The sequence below is a fragment of the Ambystoma mexicanum genome, chromosome 9 (genome assembly GCF_040938575.1).
Source record: "Ambystoma mexicanum isolate Mex_15411 chromosome 9, UKY_AmexF1_1, whole genome shotgun sequence".
Lineage (NCBI taxonomy): Eukaryota > Metazoa > Chordata > Amphibia > Caudata > Ambystomatidae > Ambystoma > Ambystoma mexicanum.
Genome location: NC_090931.1, coordinates 670824261 through 670841951, shown reverse-complemented (window position 1 = coordinate 670841951; position 17691 = coordinate 670824261). Strand labels below are relative to the sequence as shown.

At 45.9% G+C, this 17691-nt stretch overlaps 1 protein-coding gene across 1 annotated transcript in view; it reads right to left on the bottom strand.

Annotated features, from left to right (window-relative positions):
• BMPR2 (bone morphogenetic protein receptor type 2) overlaps window positions 1–17691 on the bottom strand; it is a 696097-nt gene that overhangs the window by 205510 nt on the left and 472896 nt on the right. The window contains exons 7-8 of the mRNA XM_069615513.1: window positions 15696–15810; window positions 6355–6515 (exon numbers count right to left, since the gene is read on the bottom strand). Coding sequence (XP_069471614.1) covers window positions 6355–6515; window positions 15696–15810 — 276 coding nt within the window. The remainder of the gene's footprint in view (window positions 1–6354; window positions 6516–15695; window positions 15811–17691) is intronic.

Below are 17691 nucleotides of genomic sequence, written 5' to 3'. Positions count from 1 at the left end.
TAAGTAACTTGTTCTTCGAATGTATTGTGTCCGCCAACGAATGCCACATCTCTGACAGACTCCCAAAGCAGTATTATTGAACGGAGGAGGGAGAACAATTTGGATATACCCAATCAGATGGCAGAACAGAGCACTGCTTTACCAAAGGCCATATCTTGGCCATGGAATGTATCCAGGAAGTAATGCTCGACAAAGGTGTGGATGGAAGACCACTTTGCAGCATCACAAATGTTTTTAACAGGAACTCCCCTTTGTAGGGCTGTGGATGTAGCCACACCCCTGGTGGAGTGAGCCTGTAAACCCTCAGGATGGTCCTTGCCAGCCAATCCGTAACATTCGGCAATGATGAGGATAATCCACCTGGACAAGGTCTGTTTGGTAACAGCCAAGCCCAATCGGTGTCCAGTGTATTCCACAAAACGTTGGTTGTCTGCTCGGACTCTAGACATCCTAGAAATATAAAAGCTCAAAGCTCTCCTAGGGTCCAACCTATGGATTCTCTCTTCCTTATCAGGATGAAGAGGATAGAAAGCAGGATGTACCACCTTCTGGCTCAAATGAAACTCGGACACTACTTTAGGTAGGAAGTAAGGACATACCCACAGTACAACCATATCCATGTGGAACACAGTAAAGGATGGCTTAGACGAAGTGGCTGCAACCCGCTCACCCTGTGAGCAGATGTAACTGCAATCAAGAAAACTGTCTTTACGTCATCAGTCTCAAAGGACAAGAGTGCAAAGGTTCAAACGGAGCACCCATTAAAAATTTCAAGACTAGATTCAGATCCCAAACCGGCACCTGAAAAGGGGACGGCAGGAACACATTTGTGAGCCCTTTTAGAAACTGGGTAATCAAAGGAATCTTAAAATAAGAGCATTCTTCAGACGAGTACTTTAAAATAGACAGCGCTGCCAGTTAACCTTTAATGGTACCCATTTGATGACCCTTATGGGCCAAAGAAAAGAAGAAAGAACCATCGGAATGGAATACTGAAAAGGATCAACTGTTTCCTCTGCACCAGTCGCAAAACTTTAACCAACGGTACAGGGATTTGGTTGCCGGAGGCCTGGCCGAAAGCAACACCCCCATTACGTCATCCGGGAGGTCCCAATCCTTAAATCTCAACCTTCCAGAAACCATGCGTGAAAGGTTGAGAGTCTTGACCGCTGGATGGAGAACACCGAGAACCACAACAACCCCCAACCCGTTCCGACCCCCCTCGCATGAGTGAAGATCCGCTCTGTGGGCAAGAGGGCGTGGAGGACAGATAGACATTTCTAGAAGGTCCGGGTACCACGCTCTCCTGGCCCAATCGGGAGCAATTAGGATCATGTGGGAGCCGCACCTCTGCAACCGCCTTAGAACCGGTGGATTGACGGGGACCGGGGGGAATGACCAATCCATGACGAACCGATCCCCTAAAGCTCCTCAGAGGAAATTCCCTTGAGCAATATGTCTCACACTCCAGTTTGCACCGGTCGCAAACAAATCCACCTGAGGGGTTCCCCAAAGGGCAAAGATTTCCTGAAGGGCTTCCTGAGCTAACTCCCACTCTTGGGAGACTGCACTCTGCCTGCTCAGAGCGTCCGCCGCCGCATTCTTCTCTCCGGCCACAAACTGCTGTGACTGAGATTCCTTACTGTATTGCCCAGAACCAGAGCTGCTTCGCTTCTCTGCACAGCGAGAGCGACACTACACCCCCCTTTTTGTTGAGGTAATGCATGGCCACTGTGTTGTCAGTCATGAACAGGACACTCTTCCCACGTACAAACCGCAGAAAAGCCTTCAGGGCTAGCCTGATGGCCCTCAGCTCCAAAAGATTTATGTGAAGTCTGGACTCCGACGGAGACCAACGACCGCTGGTGTTCAGCTCGTTGGCGTGAGCTCCCCATCCTGTGAGGGAAGCCTCCGTCAGTACTGTCACCACCGGCCACGGTTGCCAAAATGGCTCTTCCCTCATCAGATTTGCTGGCCCACCACAGAAGATCCTGTGAGACCGTGAGCCAAATCTGCAGAAGATCCGACATCTTGCCTGAGAATTGGGACCACTGCGTCCTGAGAGCCCATTGAAGGGATCTCATCGGCAGTCTGGCCTCTGGCACCAGAAAAATGCAGGATGCCATGAAGCCGAGTAACCTTAAGAATTTGAAAGACGGGAGACTCTGGGCCTGTTGAAACTTGTCGACCATCTAGACCATGTGATGAGCCCTCACCTTGGGTGGTGAACACTTTCCCAATGATGTGTCCAACACAGCCCCAATGTACTGGAGTTGTTGGGAAGGTGTCTTATGCGACTTCTTAAAATTGAGTGATAAGCCCAGCTTATGAAGGGAGTGGCAGGTGAGGTTGAGATGATACAAGGCCTGTTCGGGAGAACGCTCTCAGATCAGCCAGTCGTCCAAGAAGGGGTAGACGTGAAACCCCCCTCTTCTGAGATATGCTGCCGCCACCATGAGCTTGGTGAAGACCCTCAGGGCGGTGGTCAACCCGAATGGCAGGACCTGACACTGAAGGTGCAAAGCTGCCAACAGCAAACCTCAGGTATTTTCTGTGCTTTGGATGGATCGGCACATGAAAATAAGCATCCTGTAGGTCCAATGACACCAACCAAACCTGAAGTCGAAGGGCCTGACGGACCAGAGAAAGAGTGACCATCTTGTACTTGTCCTTCCTGAGGAACTTGTTGAAGCGACGGAAGTCCAAGAGGGTTCTCAGTCCTCCCTCTTTCTTGGGAATCAAAAAACATGGGGAATACCATCCCTTGTTCCTCTACGCCACAAGCACTAGTTCTATAGCGCCTTTCTCCAGCAGGGTCAAGATTTCCTGCACAAGGAGCAGATCCGGAATCTTCAAAGAGTTTCCCCTGTGGATTGTCGTGAGGCGGATTCAGGAAGGGTAGGTAGTAGCCGTGGGCTATAGTTTCCAGAAACCACGCATCTGAAGTAATGGCTCGTCACTCTGAGATGCTGAGACAGTCTGCCCCCAAAAGGCGAACAATGAGACCTGGCCTAATAGCTGTTTCGGACCGGCTTCGGCAGCGCCTGAAGGCAAAGAGGCAGCTGCTTGAGCGGCTTTGGTACCTCATCCACTCTTATGGTGGCCCCTTTGACTGGCTGCTCCTCTCGCTCTACCATAAGAGTAGTAACAAAAAGGAGCCCCTCCACTGCTGTACCCTAGGATGAAAAGGCAGAAGTTGACACAACTGCGCCGAAATATTTAGCAGCTTTTGAGGTCTGCAACCTCTCAAGGCTCTCGTCAGCCTTGCTGCCAAACAACTGAGAGGCGTCCAAGGGCATGTTGAGAAGACGGGCCTGCACAGCCAGTGCAAATCCTGAATTTCACAATCACGCAAGCCTGCATATCACGATGCTCGCAGCCATGGACCGGCTGACACTGTCTGCCGTGTCCAATCCAGACTGAAGGGATTCACACATGGCATCTTTGACATCCTGCAAAATAGCAAGGGACCCCATCCCTTTCTTCCCCTTCAAGAATATGCTCAGCCGCCACAGAGAGACAATTCCACAGAGTGTGCGAAAATTTGGCCAAGGCACAGGTGGAGTTGGCCAATTTAAGGGCCATACTCCCAGCCGAAAATACCTTGCATGCCCATCCATCTAAGCGCTTGTTGTCCCTATCTGGAGGGGTGGTAGGGTACGCTGCCTGCCTCGAGGTGGTCGTGGCCGCCTGAACCACCAAACTCTCAGTAGTGGGGTGTGTCGATAGGTAGCTGAGGGTCGTTACAGGATGGGTGGTATTTCTTAGTCAACGACTTGTTGCCAGCCCGAAGAGACTTGGGTGTTCCAAGCAGCAGCCACCCTTTTCTGTAACGCCATGTGAAAAGGCAACACTGGGTCAGTGGCCGGACCCTGATCTAAAAAGTCAGTCAGGTCATCCTGATCGAATTCAACTGGAGAGCCGGACCACCCCAGGTACTCCGTAACCCTCGACATCAACCTCCTATAGGAGGATTCAGCTTGAGCCCCAGGCTCTGGCCTGCCAAACTCCATCTAAGGAGATGCATCCAGGCCACTGGCATTATGTAAAGATTGACACAGATCCTCCAGCTGACTATCTTCAGAAAAGAACATGTCAGGAGCTTCAGGAGTGTCACCAGGAGCATCAAAAGGCTCCAACTCCACATAAAACCTCTCCTCATCCTCATAGATATTCTGTAGATAATCAAATACCTCCCTCCTAGGTACAGGAGCAGACCTGGAGTCAAGAGGAGGTGTCTCAGTCTTAGAGAGCCTTTCTCAGAGGTTCCACAGCTCTAGGGGGCTCCACCGGCAAATTCAGACCGGTAGGCCCTGATGGCACCGACGGCTTCGGCGTCAAGGTCGCCGAGGGCCTGACCGAGGGCAAGGCCCTGACCACCGCACTCAATGGGCACTGCACTGATGGCATCAACACCTTCCTCGACACCTTCCCAGACATCGACGGTCTCATCAGGGACGAAGACCGCGACCTGGATCGGGCACGTCTCTGGCAATCTACCGGAGCCTTGTCCGAACAGGACCGCGACGGTTCCAGATGTTATCGCGCCACCACCCGCGCCCAAAGGCGGGCGAGCGTCAGACAGAGACCATTCCCCGCCGGCTTCAACCGAAGGCGCGGACGGGACAGTGCCCTGGGATTGAAAAATCTACAGCATTTTCTCCCTGAATGCCTCCCACTCCTCCAGAGTAGAGGTTTTAGTGGGGCAAGCCACTTTCCCCGCTGAGCCATCATTGGACGAGGAAGGCGACCAGGGACGCCGCTTCCGGGAGTGCCTCGACGAGGATGAGTGGCGAGAACCACTCTGGGACCGAGATCCCCTGGATTCCCTCCGATGGGGAGAGTCACCCCTCGAGTCCTTGATGGAAAGACCGGTAGTCTTTTTTGATTTACGGGGTTTGGATACCTGACCCACCTGCAACCTCCCCTTATGCTCCCGCAAGGGCTTGGCAATCAACGACTGACACTTCGGGCAGTCGTCCGTGTCGTGACTCTCAACCAGACATCACAGGCTGGTATGGTGCAGGTCCGTGATGGACATCTTGGACTTCCAGCGCCTACACTTTTTAAAGCTGGGTCGGTGGGGTAGAAGACGACATTATCGAAGTAGATAACACGAGGTGCGCCAAGTTCTCAAAGCAAAAAAGTTTGCAGAAAAAACAGAACTGAGGCTACAGGCACCGTTCATCCTACTTATAACATCCAATAACGTCACCCTTGAGGGAGGCCTTCGAGGGACATCGACCCAACGCCATCGACGCAGGACACCCTCTGCCGAAAAACTTCCAAAGCAGCATAGCTGTGGACATTACATGTCAAAGATATGGAATACGTTGGACGACATAATCCATTCGAAAAGCAAAACAGTTTGCGTTACCAAAGTTCAAATAAACAAAGTGGAAATAAAATAATTGTTATGGCCTTCTCTTTCTGTAGGTGGGCCGGATGAGCATTGGTGCACGGTTCCGGCTTTTAGGTTGATCATACTCTGATGCTGCTTTGCAGAGGTTAGTACACACAATAACCCAAATGGTAAATTGACATGTTGGACTTCAATCGCATGTAGAGGACAGTGCTATTAAGAGTAACATAATGGAGCTTGGTATACATTTGAACAACATCCTATGCAGTGGATGGCTTCCTCATTAAGAGTACAGGGTAGAGAAAATTGTTCATAGTTGCAGAGTCAAAGTCTGTAGTTTTCTGCTACCAAGCAACAAGGAAGCAGGCAGCAGTTTGTGTTTATACCATAGCGTTTGTCCACTTTGTACAGGTGACTGGTCAGATAGTTTCGCAGCTAGGTAGAAGGCTAAATGGTGCTGTGTACACAAGTTTGTGTGGGGCTTCAGTGGACAATTGATAAGAGGCCCGTTCATACTGGACACAATTAAGGGCTATGCCTTTGCATGCACATTACAAAACCAACATATTTAAAGGACACTGCAATGCATCGCAGGGCAAGACAATGCAATAATCACTGAATGTGAACAGAGAACAGATACCACAGGTTGGACTGGGCATCTCTAAATGATATAGAAAATAGTCATTGGATGAGACTGTGCAAAATTCATATATAATGATATAACGGACATCACAGTTTGAGACAATGTGAAAGCGCACACATTTGAGAGCAAAGACTAGACATTATACTAAAGCATGCTATGTAAATTGTGCTACTACTGCTTTAGCAAGTTTGCGAAAGGCACACAATGCATGCTACCTTTACTGGTCCCCAAAAGAATGCACTTCAGACACATTAGCCGATAAGGTACATACAGTGGTCTTTCTACAGAGAATAGGAATTAAGTGAGCCCCCCTCAATAGCATCTTGGGAGGCATGCATACTAATCTCACCTCACTAATGGCGGCATTGTCCTCATCACCAGGTCGGACAAGTCTGTTTCCAGTTAACTTCATGGAGAGTCCAAAGTCGCTTATGACACATGTTCCATCATTCTTCACCAAGACATTGCGACTGTTGAGGTCTCGATGCGAAACGGCTGGCTTGTAATGTTCTGATTGAAAACAGGAATGCCACCATTAGGAGCTGGATGCTTTTTAGGGAGCTGTACTGTAAAGTTCTCTTGTAGTGATTAGATATTACAGGGGTGGTTTACAGGAATACACATTCTGTTTTACATCAAACAGTTTCCTTTACATTGCATCACACTCAAGCAGACTCTGATAGCTGTTCCTTCGTCATCCTAGCATTCAATGCAGAGCTTTCATTCTTCGTGCCAAGTCCTTGCTACTGGTTGATTACTTGTGTGGAAATGCTGAATTAGTCAAAACTGTACTCTGCCATTCCCCCTTTTGTCTCGATCCCTATGCTCAGACTAGTTGCTTTACTGTCTTTCAACAGATCTTGCGCTGCTTTGGGGGCCAAGTCCCCATCTCTGTGTTTCCCATCATCACTGGAAGATTTCAAAGCAACCCACTGACATTTCCATCAATCCCCGTCAGCATTCTCCTTTCTAAACACAACTAGTGCAACAGGTCTCCTAATTGGCACAACAGCAAATGTACATTTACCCCATGTATTTAAACCTTCCATGCTCACTTGCAACATTCTCATGCCATCTCGTCATAAAATGCTTCAATCCGCCATTGTATGAAACTAAATTCCTGTCTATGGTGTACAAATCCATGCAGGGCCTGGACTCCTCCCAAACACCCTCAATTAAAATCTATTATACACACACATTAGGTCAATCGATGCAGTTCCTCCCATCAAGCCTTATTTCCACAGAGCATCACAGTCTTCTAATTTTGGCAATACCCTTCCATTACTGTTTGACTGCATTTACAATGCATATATAAACCCCGCCCACCCACACACCCCCCCACACACAATCCTAAGGACTTGGTTGCATTTGACATATGTATATATTAGGACATAATTTGATTTTCTTGGGCTTGCAGTGCCTTATACTGAAAGTCAACTTGCGGCTGCAACCCTTCCCTTGCATGCTGCCTTTAGAAGCCCAAATAGCTATTAGGGTAGGGGTGCTTTTTATGATGCACCCTATTTTTAGTCCCAGGGTGATTCTATCACCATATGATGTGGAGTAGGCTGGGGGCAACTATGATTTTGCTTTGGCTACACCAGAGATGTAGCCATTTTTATTGCATTAGTAGCCCAATGTGGCTATATGGTATCCAATCTGGTACTAATGCATGTTTTAAGCGCTGCTCCAGATCATTTTGTTTTTATATCATCCCTTTGTGAGCCACGAATTATGGCTGAAATGGCATTTGGCTGATGTAGGGTCAGCCTGAACCCACATAGGTTTTTTCTTTTTTTTTAAAACTGGTGTGGACTGGTTTAAATTCCTCCAGATTTTCCAATTTACATTCAACGTGGGAATGCCTGTGCATTTCGTAGTTTTTAGGGTCAGCCAGATTAGCTGGATGCAAAAACCTTTGTGTGCTTGCCTGGAGTATGATTGGTGGGCTTTGTGGCAAATCCAGGGAATCGTCCCTTGTCTTTAAGGGGTAGTCACCCCGTTTGGTACTACAGAGTTGAGCTTGTTCCAGTCAACACCCATTAAAATAGACAGCAAGCAGGATATCACTGTGGGTGGCCCTCCTTAGGGAAACATAGAAACCCCAGGTAAAGCTGTTACCATAAGTCAGTCTATGTCAGAGTCCCAAGTCTTTGTTGGCTATATGGGGCGAAGCAGTACCATAATGTGCAGGGCTCTTTAAAGGGGACTGGCTTGGTTTCTGACCCAGTTCTGTTAACACCCACCTTTGAAGAAAGGGATCAATGGTATCTCCTTACTCGTTCCAAGAAGGAAGTTAAAAGACTCGAAGATGAGAGCTAGCCCGAGGGTGAAACACAGAATCCTACGATGGAGTGCAGAGGAAGGGAAGTTTCCCTTCCAGGAGGAACTTAGAGTAAGGACCAGGAGGAGAACGTGGTGGATGGCGGAAATCTGGAGCCCATGTGAGAAGCGAGGCGTCGCCTGAGCGGCATACCCACGTTCCAGTGCCAAAATCCTATTGGTCGCCAACAGGAGGAACCGAACAACGAGACCCAACCACGCAGAAGGAGTAATAGTTCCACGATTAAATAAAAAACTGCCTCACCCGATGACTAGCACCACTGGAGAATAGGTACGGAGCAGACCGAAGGAAGCAGGAGGGCAGTGCGGTACAGACAGCTCATGAGGGACTGCACCCCATGAGGGGGTGAAAACAAGCAGAGAACCAGACGGCCAGAGAGGTCAGGACAATGGTCTGAACCTGAGAATGCCCCACGAGGGGGTGAAAGCAATCCCAGAAGCAGACGCCAGATAGCCCACGACGGGGTGCGCCTAAGAACCCCCCCCCCCACAAGGGGGTGAAAGCCATAAGACAACCTGGGAGATGCAATAGCCAACGACAGCATCAAAAACTGAACACCTCATGAGGATTCAAGCGCTCTACCATATGCAGACAGCTTGAAGGGCCAAATAGCCCACACCAAGCTAAGACTAAGTATAGAATTGGAACGCACCGATTTCTCAAAACAGTTGTTGTAAAGAAGGAGAAAGTACTGAAAGCCAGATACTGAAATGTAGAGACAAACGTTTTGAAGTATTAAAAATGCTTACATGTAGGTCCCGAAAAACCTTTTCTAAAAGGAGAGGAGGACTTGAAGGTTCCAGTTTTGAACTGTAATAACAGTCTGAGGCCTAAGAGAGACGCAAAGGGAATTCACTGGGGGCCAGATCAGCCACCAGACGTCAAGTATTGTGGGGCAAACTAAATTAGGCTAAGCTTTTGTTGTTTTGTTAATTAGGGGTGGAGATAGAGCAGGGAATAGAATAGGTTTGGGTGAAGGACAGAGTTTTTGTGATACATCACGACTAGCACCAGCTTGTTGTTTTATGTGAAGTTGGGGAAACCAATTATTGTAGCTTTATGGATAGGTGAGGCCTTTTGTTTAATAAAGTCTGCTGAGCCATGTCTTCTTCCCCATCTCCTATGTCTGACTTACAATTGGCTTCGGCCATCCCATGGGTGAATGCAATATCAGTGGGAGACCCTGTGCATTCCTCAGACCCATTCCTGTGCTCATTACCTAAGATTCTGATGGAGGATATGCTGCTGCTGCTGATCTTGCTTTGCCATACTGGCTGGACCCTGGCTTCTTTGTGCTTGCATCCTGTTGATGGACTTCTGTCCGAAGATCTTCCTTTTGCTTACAGCTGTCCCATCTGGTTGGAATGGCCTTATTTACTGAACCCTTCCTTGCCTGCATTGCATGGCCCCTGATACAATTTGTGTGGCTGAGTGCCTAAAGTAGGCATCTACTCCTTGCCTCTATGCCATGAAAACTCTGAATTTCTGCTGCTCCACTTCAGATCAATCGCAAGACATTTTGGATCGCCTCCAGCCATTGCCTCCATAACCTGGATCTTTAGTCCTGGATCATCCATGTTCTGGTCTTTGTCTTGTGGGTAATCTCTGCAGGTGTATTCTTTGTTGGGCATCACTCATCTGTAATCTAGTTGGGTTTTTATATTCAGTCCCTCTACTCTGAGCCCCAGCCACCACTGGCCAGACCTAAACCTAACACCCAAACCCACCTGTACACCTTCTGTTCAGGGGCCCAATTCTCTGAAACCACTGCCATGAATTCCCTTCCCCCAGACTTGGGGTCCTGATCTGGTAATTTGGTTCCGTTCTCAGTAGTCCCCTCGGTCTGCGAGTAGTGTGGATTTGAGAATAACCACCTTCCTACCGTTGAGCTCTATTGCCAGATACTACCTTAGGCCCCCACTGTAACAGTTCTTCCTGGTCACCCATTTGTCTTACCTTTTGCTCTTGGGGGTCTCCTCTAGCTGCTTGCCTTTTCTGATACACCGGTGGGATAAAGGAGAACTTCAACCACGTTTTCCTACAACCGTAGCAGGCCAATGGAATTTGACATCACTGTTTTCCATAGGAGAACATATGCAAACTTAAATTCCTCCATTATCGTGGTCCCTCGTAGTAGCTTGGTGTTTTTCGAATGACATTTTAAAGGTGCAAATGATTTATTACAGATTAGTATATTAAATCACTACAGTTCACAGTGTTCGGAGGAAATCATGGTGCTACATTAAACAGTTGTGGTTACATTGTGTCTATTTCTAGGAATGAAATTTAACCTATTCAGGCCCAGTACTGTATTTCTAAAGTTACAGATTACTGTTGACCATCTGGGTCAGTTTCCTATTTTGCTCTTTTCTTTCCTCCTTTGTAGGACACAAATAATTCTACTGCTTACCGGTTAAGACAGACGCCTATATTTCGTTTCATGGAGTGAAGCGGAACTAACGTCTTATTCCCTTTACTGTGTTTTTGCATTGTTAGTTTACATTTAATTACGTATTGGAGAGCGCTTTTAACGCAACACTAAATGTACAAATCTTTACAGCATACTTATTTTACTTTAATATCAAAATCACCCCCCAACAGCGAAGCCTGGTTGCTCCGTTAAGTAGGAAAGGTTTCTTCTCACTAGAGAGCTGCAGAAAAACCTCCCAAATAGTCTACTTCCTAAATTGGGGCACTGAAGGTTAGTGTGCCCCCACAGCACATCGCAAGAAACCCTGCCAAATGTTTGGCTGTGGTATGTGAGGAAGCTGAGGGCGTCCTCACCACCCCCGCCTCCTGATATCCTCTTCTCGGGTGGCCAGGGAAAGGCCATCGCTTTTGGATCCCAACCCGGGGCAGAATGACCTGGGAGGAGGAGACTTGGGGAGAGGACGTCCTTAGGCGAGACATGGTATCTCCCCCATTTCCCTTTCACTTACACACAATCCCCCCCCCCCTTTTTTTCTTCTTTCTGCACTAATCAGACTTACCCAGTCTGCTGCAATACACAAACACCTGCCACATGCTGGCTGCACTACCATTGTTTATTGCCTCCATTTTCTATTTTTTTTATTTATGATTATTTTTCTGCTCTCCTCTGCTCTTTCCACTCTCCCCCTTCCATGCACTTTTTCCCTTTTCCCTTTCCCATGCACTTGCACATTCTCAATGTCACTGGGCCTAGTAAAATCATCGTTTTGTGTTCTCTCATTTCCCCTCCCTTGCCTAGTTGCGCTCTGAAACACTTGTGTACGAGCGCGATACAAATAAAATATATCATAACCCTTCATCCTTCAAGCCTTCATAGGCTGTCAGTCCTTTCCTTGTGATCCCGCTAAACTATTCCCTAAATGGCATCAGTATGGTACTGGGACGAAGAAGAGGATAACTAGACCAATAAATCCTCATTTTGTGAGAAATAAACATCAATCCCAGCCAAGTACTGGGACAAGGAGGTGAACAACAAGAATCAAGTAGGACTACCGCTTTGCTGGTGAGCAGGCTAGTTTTTGTAATCCAAATGAAGGGGGGAGCTTTTAAACCGGGAAGTGGAAACAAATGGCGGAAGAGGCGGCAGCAGCAGAAGTCAGCTGCGGGAGCACAGTCAGTGTGTGCAGAGAGATCTCTATAGTGTGGCGACGTGGCAAGGGGAGCATGCGAGACCCGTAAAGCAGTGCAAAGTGACAACAGCGGGATGCAAAGGCATACGAAGCTGGAGGCCGGTTGCATGGCGTGCGAAGGGGACTTGCAGGACTGAGAGAAGCGGTTGCGAGTTTCCTGCTTTGCAAAGGAAGCTCGGTTGGGTGTGCGTGAGCCACAAGAAGACAGCCGGGAGAAGACACGATCGACCGCACAGAGAAACAGGAACCCGTGGTGATGGAAGACCTTGCAAGGAGCCGTAAGACCGAACGGTGAGTGTAACTAGGAAAGGGTTAAAACAGGGTTGGGCAGGCAGTGATACAAATAAAGCAAAGCAAGGCATTTTGAATACCGAATTAAGCAGATGAAAGACATTTTTGTATATCAAACAAACTGAAAGCAAAGCATTTTGAATACTGAACAAAATGAAATCAAGTTGGTTGGGAGAACACTGGCATATTGAGAGAAGTAAAGGAAAGAGTGAAATATATTGAGGAAAGTTTTGAACTGCATTGAAATAATGAACTGCATTTACTGAGACCAGAGCTAGCAAAGCCAAGAGAGCACAATGAGTTGTATGCAGGATATGAGAAACCCAACATTGGCCACAGCCAATAAAGTGCAAAGAACTGTAGATCAAGGACACCAGCATTGGAAAGAGACAACAAAACATAAGCAGGTGTGACAAGTATAAGGTGGTTAAATAAGCCACCATACATGCCAGGAAAGTGTGACTGAGGCAGACCTTACTGCTGCGGAGAAGCAGTGGACAGGTATTAAAGGAAAAGCAGTCAAGGAAGGGTACCGGTAATGGGTGGCCAGTGTGGTGCGACAACTACACCTAGAAAGGGGCCTGTGAATGGAAAAGTCACTGAAAACACCTATAAAGAAGGTTGAGTTGTGCAAAGACCTAGTTGTGATATTAAAGTCAAGTGCTTGTTTGAAAGCTGGACGATTTGAACTCTTGGGGCAAGGAACCCCTGTGTTTGATGAACTACTTTGAACTTGGGAACGGAGAGCCGATTACAAGCCAAATAGCTAGAAGAAGCTCTGAACTTTACTTTGAACACTATTCCTTTTTGATGCTGGCATCCCTACACGTTGTATGAAGTTAGTTGTGAGGGAAAGAATAGGTTTTGGACACAGTCTGAAGTTCTACTTTGGATTTACTGACGTAGACTATCCTTAGGTTTCTTTAGTTAGGCATTCTTCAACCGTGCATTTTAAGTTAAATAAAACTTTGCGAAAACTTGAACCTGTTGTCTGCGTCTAACTCATGATGTCTCCACAGGTATTATAGAATATAATGTTAGCACTTTATTTACGAGATATCACTTTTATTGACCCCCGCCCAATACAGTACTTTGTCATAAACGGGTACAAAATCGAGACCAATATTTTGCACCTTGTCAAGATTGCAAAGTTCTGTGCTGTTTTAGGACTATAAAGGTGATGCCAGGAACAAATCTACTCTGCATGGCATGCTACTGGCTCAGAAGTCAAAGATGCAAAGTAGACGTTCCTGAAACTAAAGTTGGGAGAACTTTGGAAACTGACAAGAGCTAGAAGCACCAGGTTCCATCTGAACAGAGGTGGGACTCCAATTAGTACACTTACAGGAAAAGACAAACATCTCATGTGGGAAACCTTTGAGGTTGGAAGGAGCCATCCTCGGTAAAGTTAACTGTTTTACTTTTGTGTAGGATTACTATTAGGCCCTAAAATGGCACCTGCTGGCAAATGCGAGTACCTGGGCATATGATGCCAGGGCCTGGCAAATGCCTATTTGATGCCTATAAAAGACCCAAAACTGTTGTAACAGGAATTCAATGCGAATGATAGATGAGCATGGACACATTGCTTCAAAATCACATGGCCGAAGGCACCTTTAGTAAAAAATAAAATTTCTTGTGCTTGCAACGATTTACAACTGCCTTTACGCCATTATATTTCAGAAGATTACTTGGAGATAGCAGCACCATAAAAGCCCACAGTTTGATGTTACTGGATGAAAGAGCTAGGTCAAAGACATACCTAGATGATATGCTTTGAATGGGGAGGAGCCGTTCAGTAGTGTATGGTAATAGTCATAGGGCTTAGTATTGCCATAGGTGGTCAAAGGGTGGGGAAAAACCTCATATCCCATCGACGCCCTGCCCCCCGACCCCCTATTTGTACTCTTATGCAAGGGGTTGGGCTTTATAAGTGTGCACAAAGCACCATCTAATAGCCAAAACTAAACATTTCTAATAGATTTAACTGCAGGTGCTACTGTGTAGAAAGGGTCAGGGTGAGAAAAGTGAGGTCATGAAAAAATGACTAACATCTGACCTAAAATGTATTCAAGAGCACAAACTAAGTATCTCGAGAAGAGAGAAACAAGGAAAGCAATCTCTTTGCTCATTTAACAGTAATCTAGGCAGAGACCCCATCTCCCACAGCAGACTAAGTTGGGTCTTTTCCATTCCTGTCCTCAAACATGAAATATTGCTGCAAACAAAGGCATGTCACGACGAGTTTAAATTGAAAACAACTTCAAAACGCTGAGGCCAGGTAGTGTACCTAATGTGGAAACTATTCAAAATTTGGCACAGACATACACCATCAACATAAGAAACAAAATGGAGCCCGGCAAACTCAGACTAAATTTACAAACATGACACTTAATACTTCTGAAACCATCCACAGAACTGAATACACATTGCTTTTTAAAAAATAACATTTTTAATGTATATTATCATGAACCTTGACCACGACCATTCAGAATCGAATTGCAGAATGACAATGTTCGTTTTGTAACCATTTACTCTTTCTAGCTAGACAGCATGTTCTTGCATTTTGCACATCTTGAAAAACGAAGCCGCATTTCCTAAAGAGACGTGTAATGCTATTTCTTCTGTACGTGCAGACCTTCGTACAATACATGTTGAGGGTCCTGTTGTAGTGCAAGTACAAAGTGACAAAAGCTGGAGGGCTGGAAACTGTGCAGTAGGTATAGGAAGGATATAAGGCATTGATGTTCTGCTGCTACCAGTGTAGAATAATTGGAATTACCCAATCTGATAGTCTACATTTGGTCATTAGGTCATTTTGACATAATTATAGGTGTTACTTTTGACCTGGTTTCATTTTGACCTTATTACTTGAACATGATTAGCAGGGGCAAGTGGTGTCCCACGCTCCTCATCAAGTATCTGCGGCCTCATGGGTCACGTGGGTGCCCCCAGCATCCTTAATGGTGGCAGGGGACAAAAATTGCTCAGGCGCCCCCCCCCCGCTTTCAATGAATGGTCAAAACGGGGGTCCGAGCAGTTTTACTGAGGGCAGATCGTATACATGCAAAGAAAAGTTCTATTTGCAAAACCGCGCTGAAAAGGCACTCCAGTACATCTACATTGAATGGTGCATTTAGTCTATAGTAAACCATGCCGATGGCCCCACCGCAGCAGTAAGATACACGGTGGAAACAAACATGAGACAAGAAAGCTAAAGGCTTTGATTTAGTTGGTTGCTAACCGAGCATTAGTCTATCAAGCCCAGTAAAGTATGGGATTAAATGCAGTCATTGCACCTATACAAAAACATCTAACTTGTGTACCCATAATGTCTGACATCTAGACTAGTACTCTGCATATGGCATGTAAATCAATGGCTCAGATCTTCCCACACACTCAGAACCTACAAAACACTATCAGGCCAAATCTTACCTCCTCGCAGTAACTCTGTGTGCATGTACGCTAAGCCTCTGGTAACAGAATGTGCCAAGCGGCAGGAGCTCACCCAGTCATTGGTCTGTACACTTAAATATTTGCACAATGAACCCTGTAGGTTAATAAAGAAAACCAGTTAAGCAAGTTTGAAAAGAGTTTAAAGCATGCACATTTAAATAAACAGTACAATTGCAATGAACGCAAGATATATATTTTTTATTTTTTAAACGTGACTTCCTCACAAATGGCCACATCCTTACCGCTTTCCTTTGCCTGCTCCTCACCTCTACTCAAGTATAGCTTTTGCACCCCCAGTTCGCCCACTAAACTCACCATTTGCTGCACTGCAATCCCATCCAATGCTATTATACGTTTGCACCACATGTATGCCATGTGTGTTGAAATTCCACAGACAATGAAGGATTTTAACGCATCAATAGTGAATCAAGTAACCCAAGCGTATGCAACATACCCGCAAAAGTTAATATTTGAGCTGCTAGAAAATTAATTAAGATACAAACTCGGTCAGAGCTACTAAACATGCAGGTTAAATGTGTTTCAAACACAGGGCATAATGGGATGCCAGGGTGCCTTGCAAAGCTTCCAACTACGTGCCAGAAAACAGAACTACGATAGTTTATTTCATTGATAAGTGTGCAGATTGAAACTAAATAGAAATCAAGTCAAAATTTAAACAAAAAACAAAATCTAATTGTTCTCTAAAATGTGCTACAATTAAGTTTATTAGTATTATTCTTCAATAACTTTACACAGAAATACTTCAGATAATTAGAGCAGTGGAATTATAAGTATTGGTTACCTCCATCGCTTCTATGTCATTTCATCGACGGATTGTTTTCCCGATGAGTTTTGTTACGAATAGATTTCAATGATTTCTTTATTTTTGGCCCCTACACTATTTCTCTATTCCCGGCCCCCCACCCCTTATATGAACTTTCCCATCCCCCTACATTTTTTGATGATTATCTATGAAATATTTGCATTTACAAAAAACATTGAAAAAAGTCAGTCGATGAAGACGCTGTACCCCTCCATCTTCCTATAGTCGAGCCACAGTCTGCACATTGTCACCCCCAAGTGTATTTCCATTTTAAATGTCGACACCCATATGTTGCCAGCCCAAAAAAACGTGCATTTTTCATTAGATATTTCAGGCAGAGGCCTCAATCATTTTATAAGGTCTAAATTGGCCAGCTACTCTTGAGATAATGTGACCCGGACAGCAACAAGAAGGAACTTTGGGTTCATGAGCCTAGTTGGAAATCACACTATCATGATATGAGAGGCAGGGTTATGATGAATAGGAAAAAAAACACTGGCCGGTCAGATGATATTAGGGAAGCAACAGGTCTACTGATAACTAAACTGCCATTCACATGCCACTGTAGACTTGGCTGACTTTGTGCGGTTTCCCCTTAGTAAATGCCTGCGGTCTCTCGCGCGTAACAAGCATAAAGTAAATATGTATCCGACCACTCCATCAAAGTTAGTGAATGGCATAAAAGGTTACTTACATTGATCAATAGTTCTTCAGAAAGTGCCCTCCAAGATTCATAAGCCGCAAAATGTACCAAAAATGCGCACAGAATTGAACAGCTTAAGTTGGCTAAGGATCTCCTGAATACCATCTATCAGGGAAGCCAGCTGAGTTCATGCTCTCCCAGCTCATAGGTGTCCCACTCGCCCTTGCAGATCAATTGAAGACAGGACAGCCCCTTACGAATATGCAAGGAATACGCAAAGAGCTATTAATACAGGTAATAGTAAAGCAAGGGATTCACCTCATTTATATGCTTTAATGGAAAGGACACCAATTCTCATACTACAGACTTGGTCATATGGAAAGAAACTTAGCTATACAGATTTCTCTGGAACAAACCGCCCACATGTGAGCAGTACACTTGTCAGAATGAAGGTCTATAAAAGAAGTGAATTAATTACAAATCTCTTGCAAGGGAACATTTATATTTGG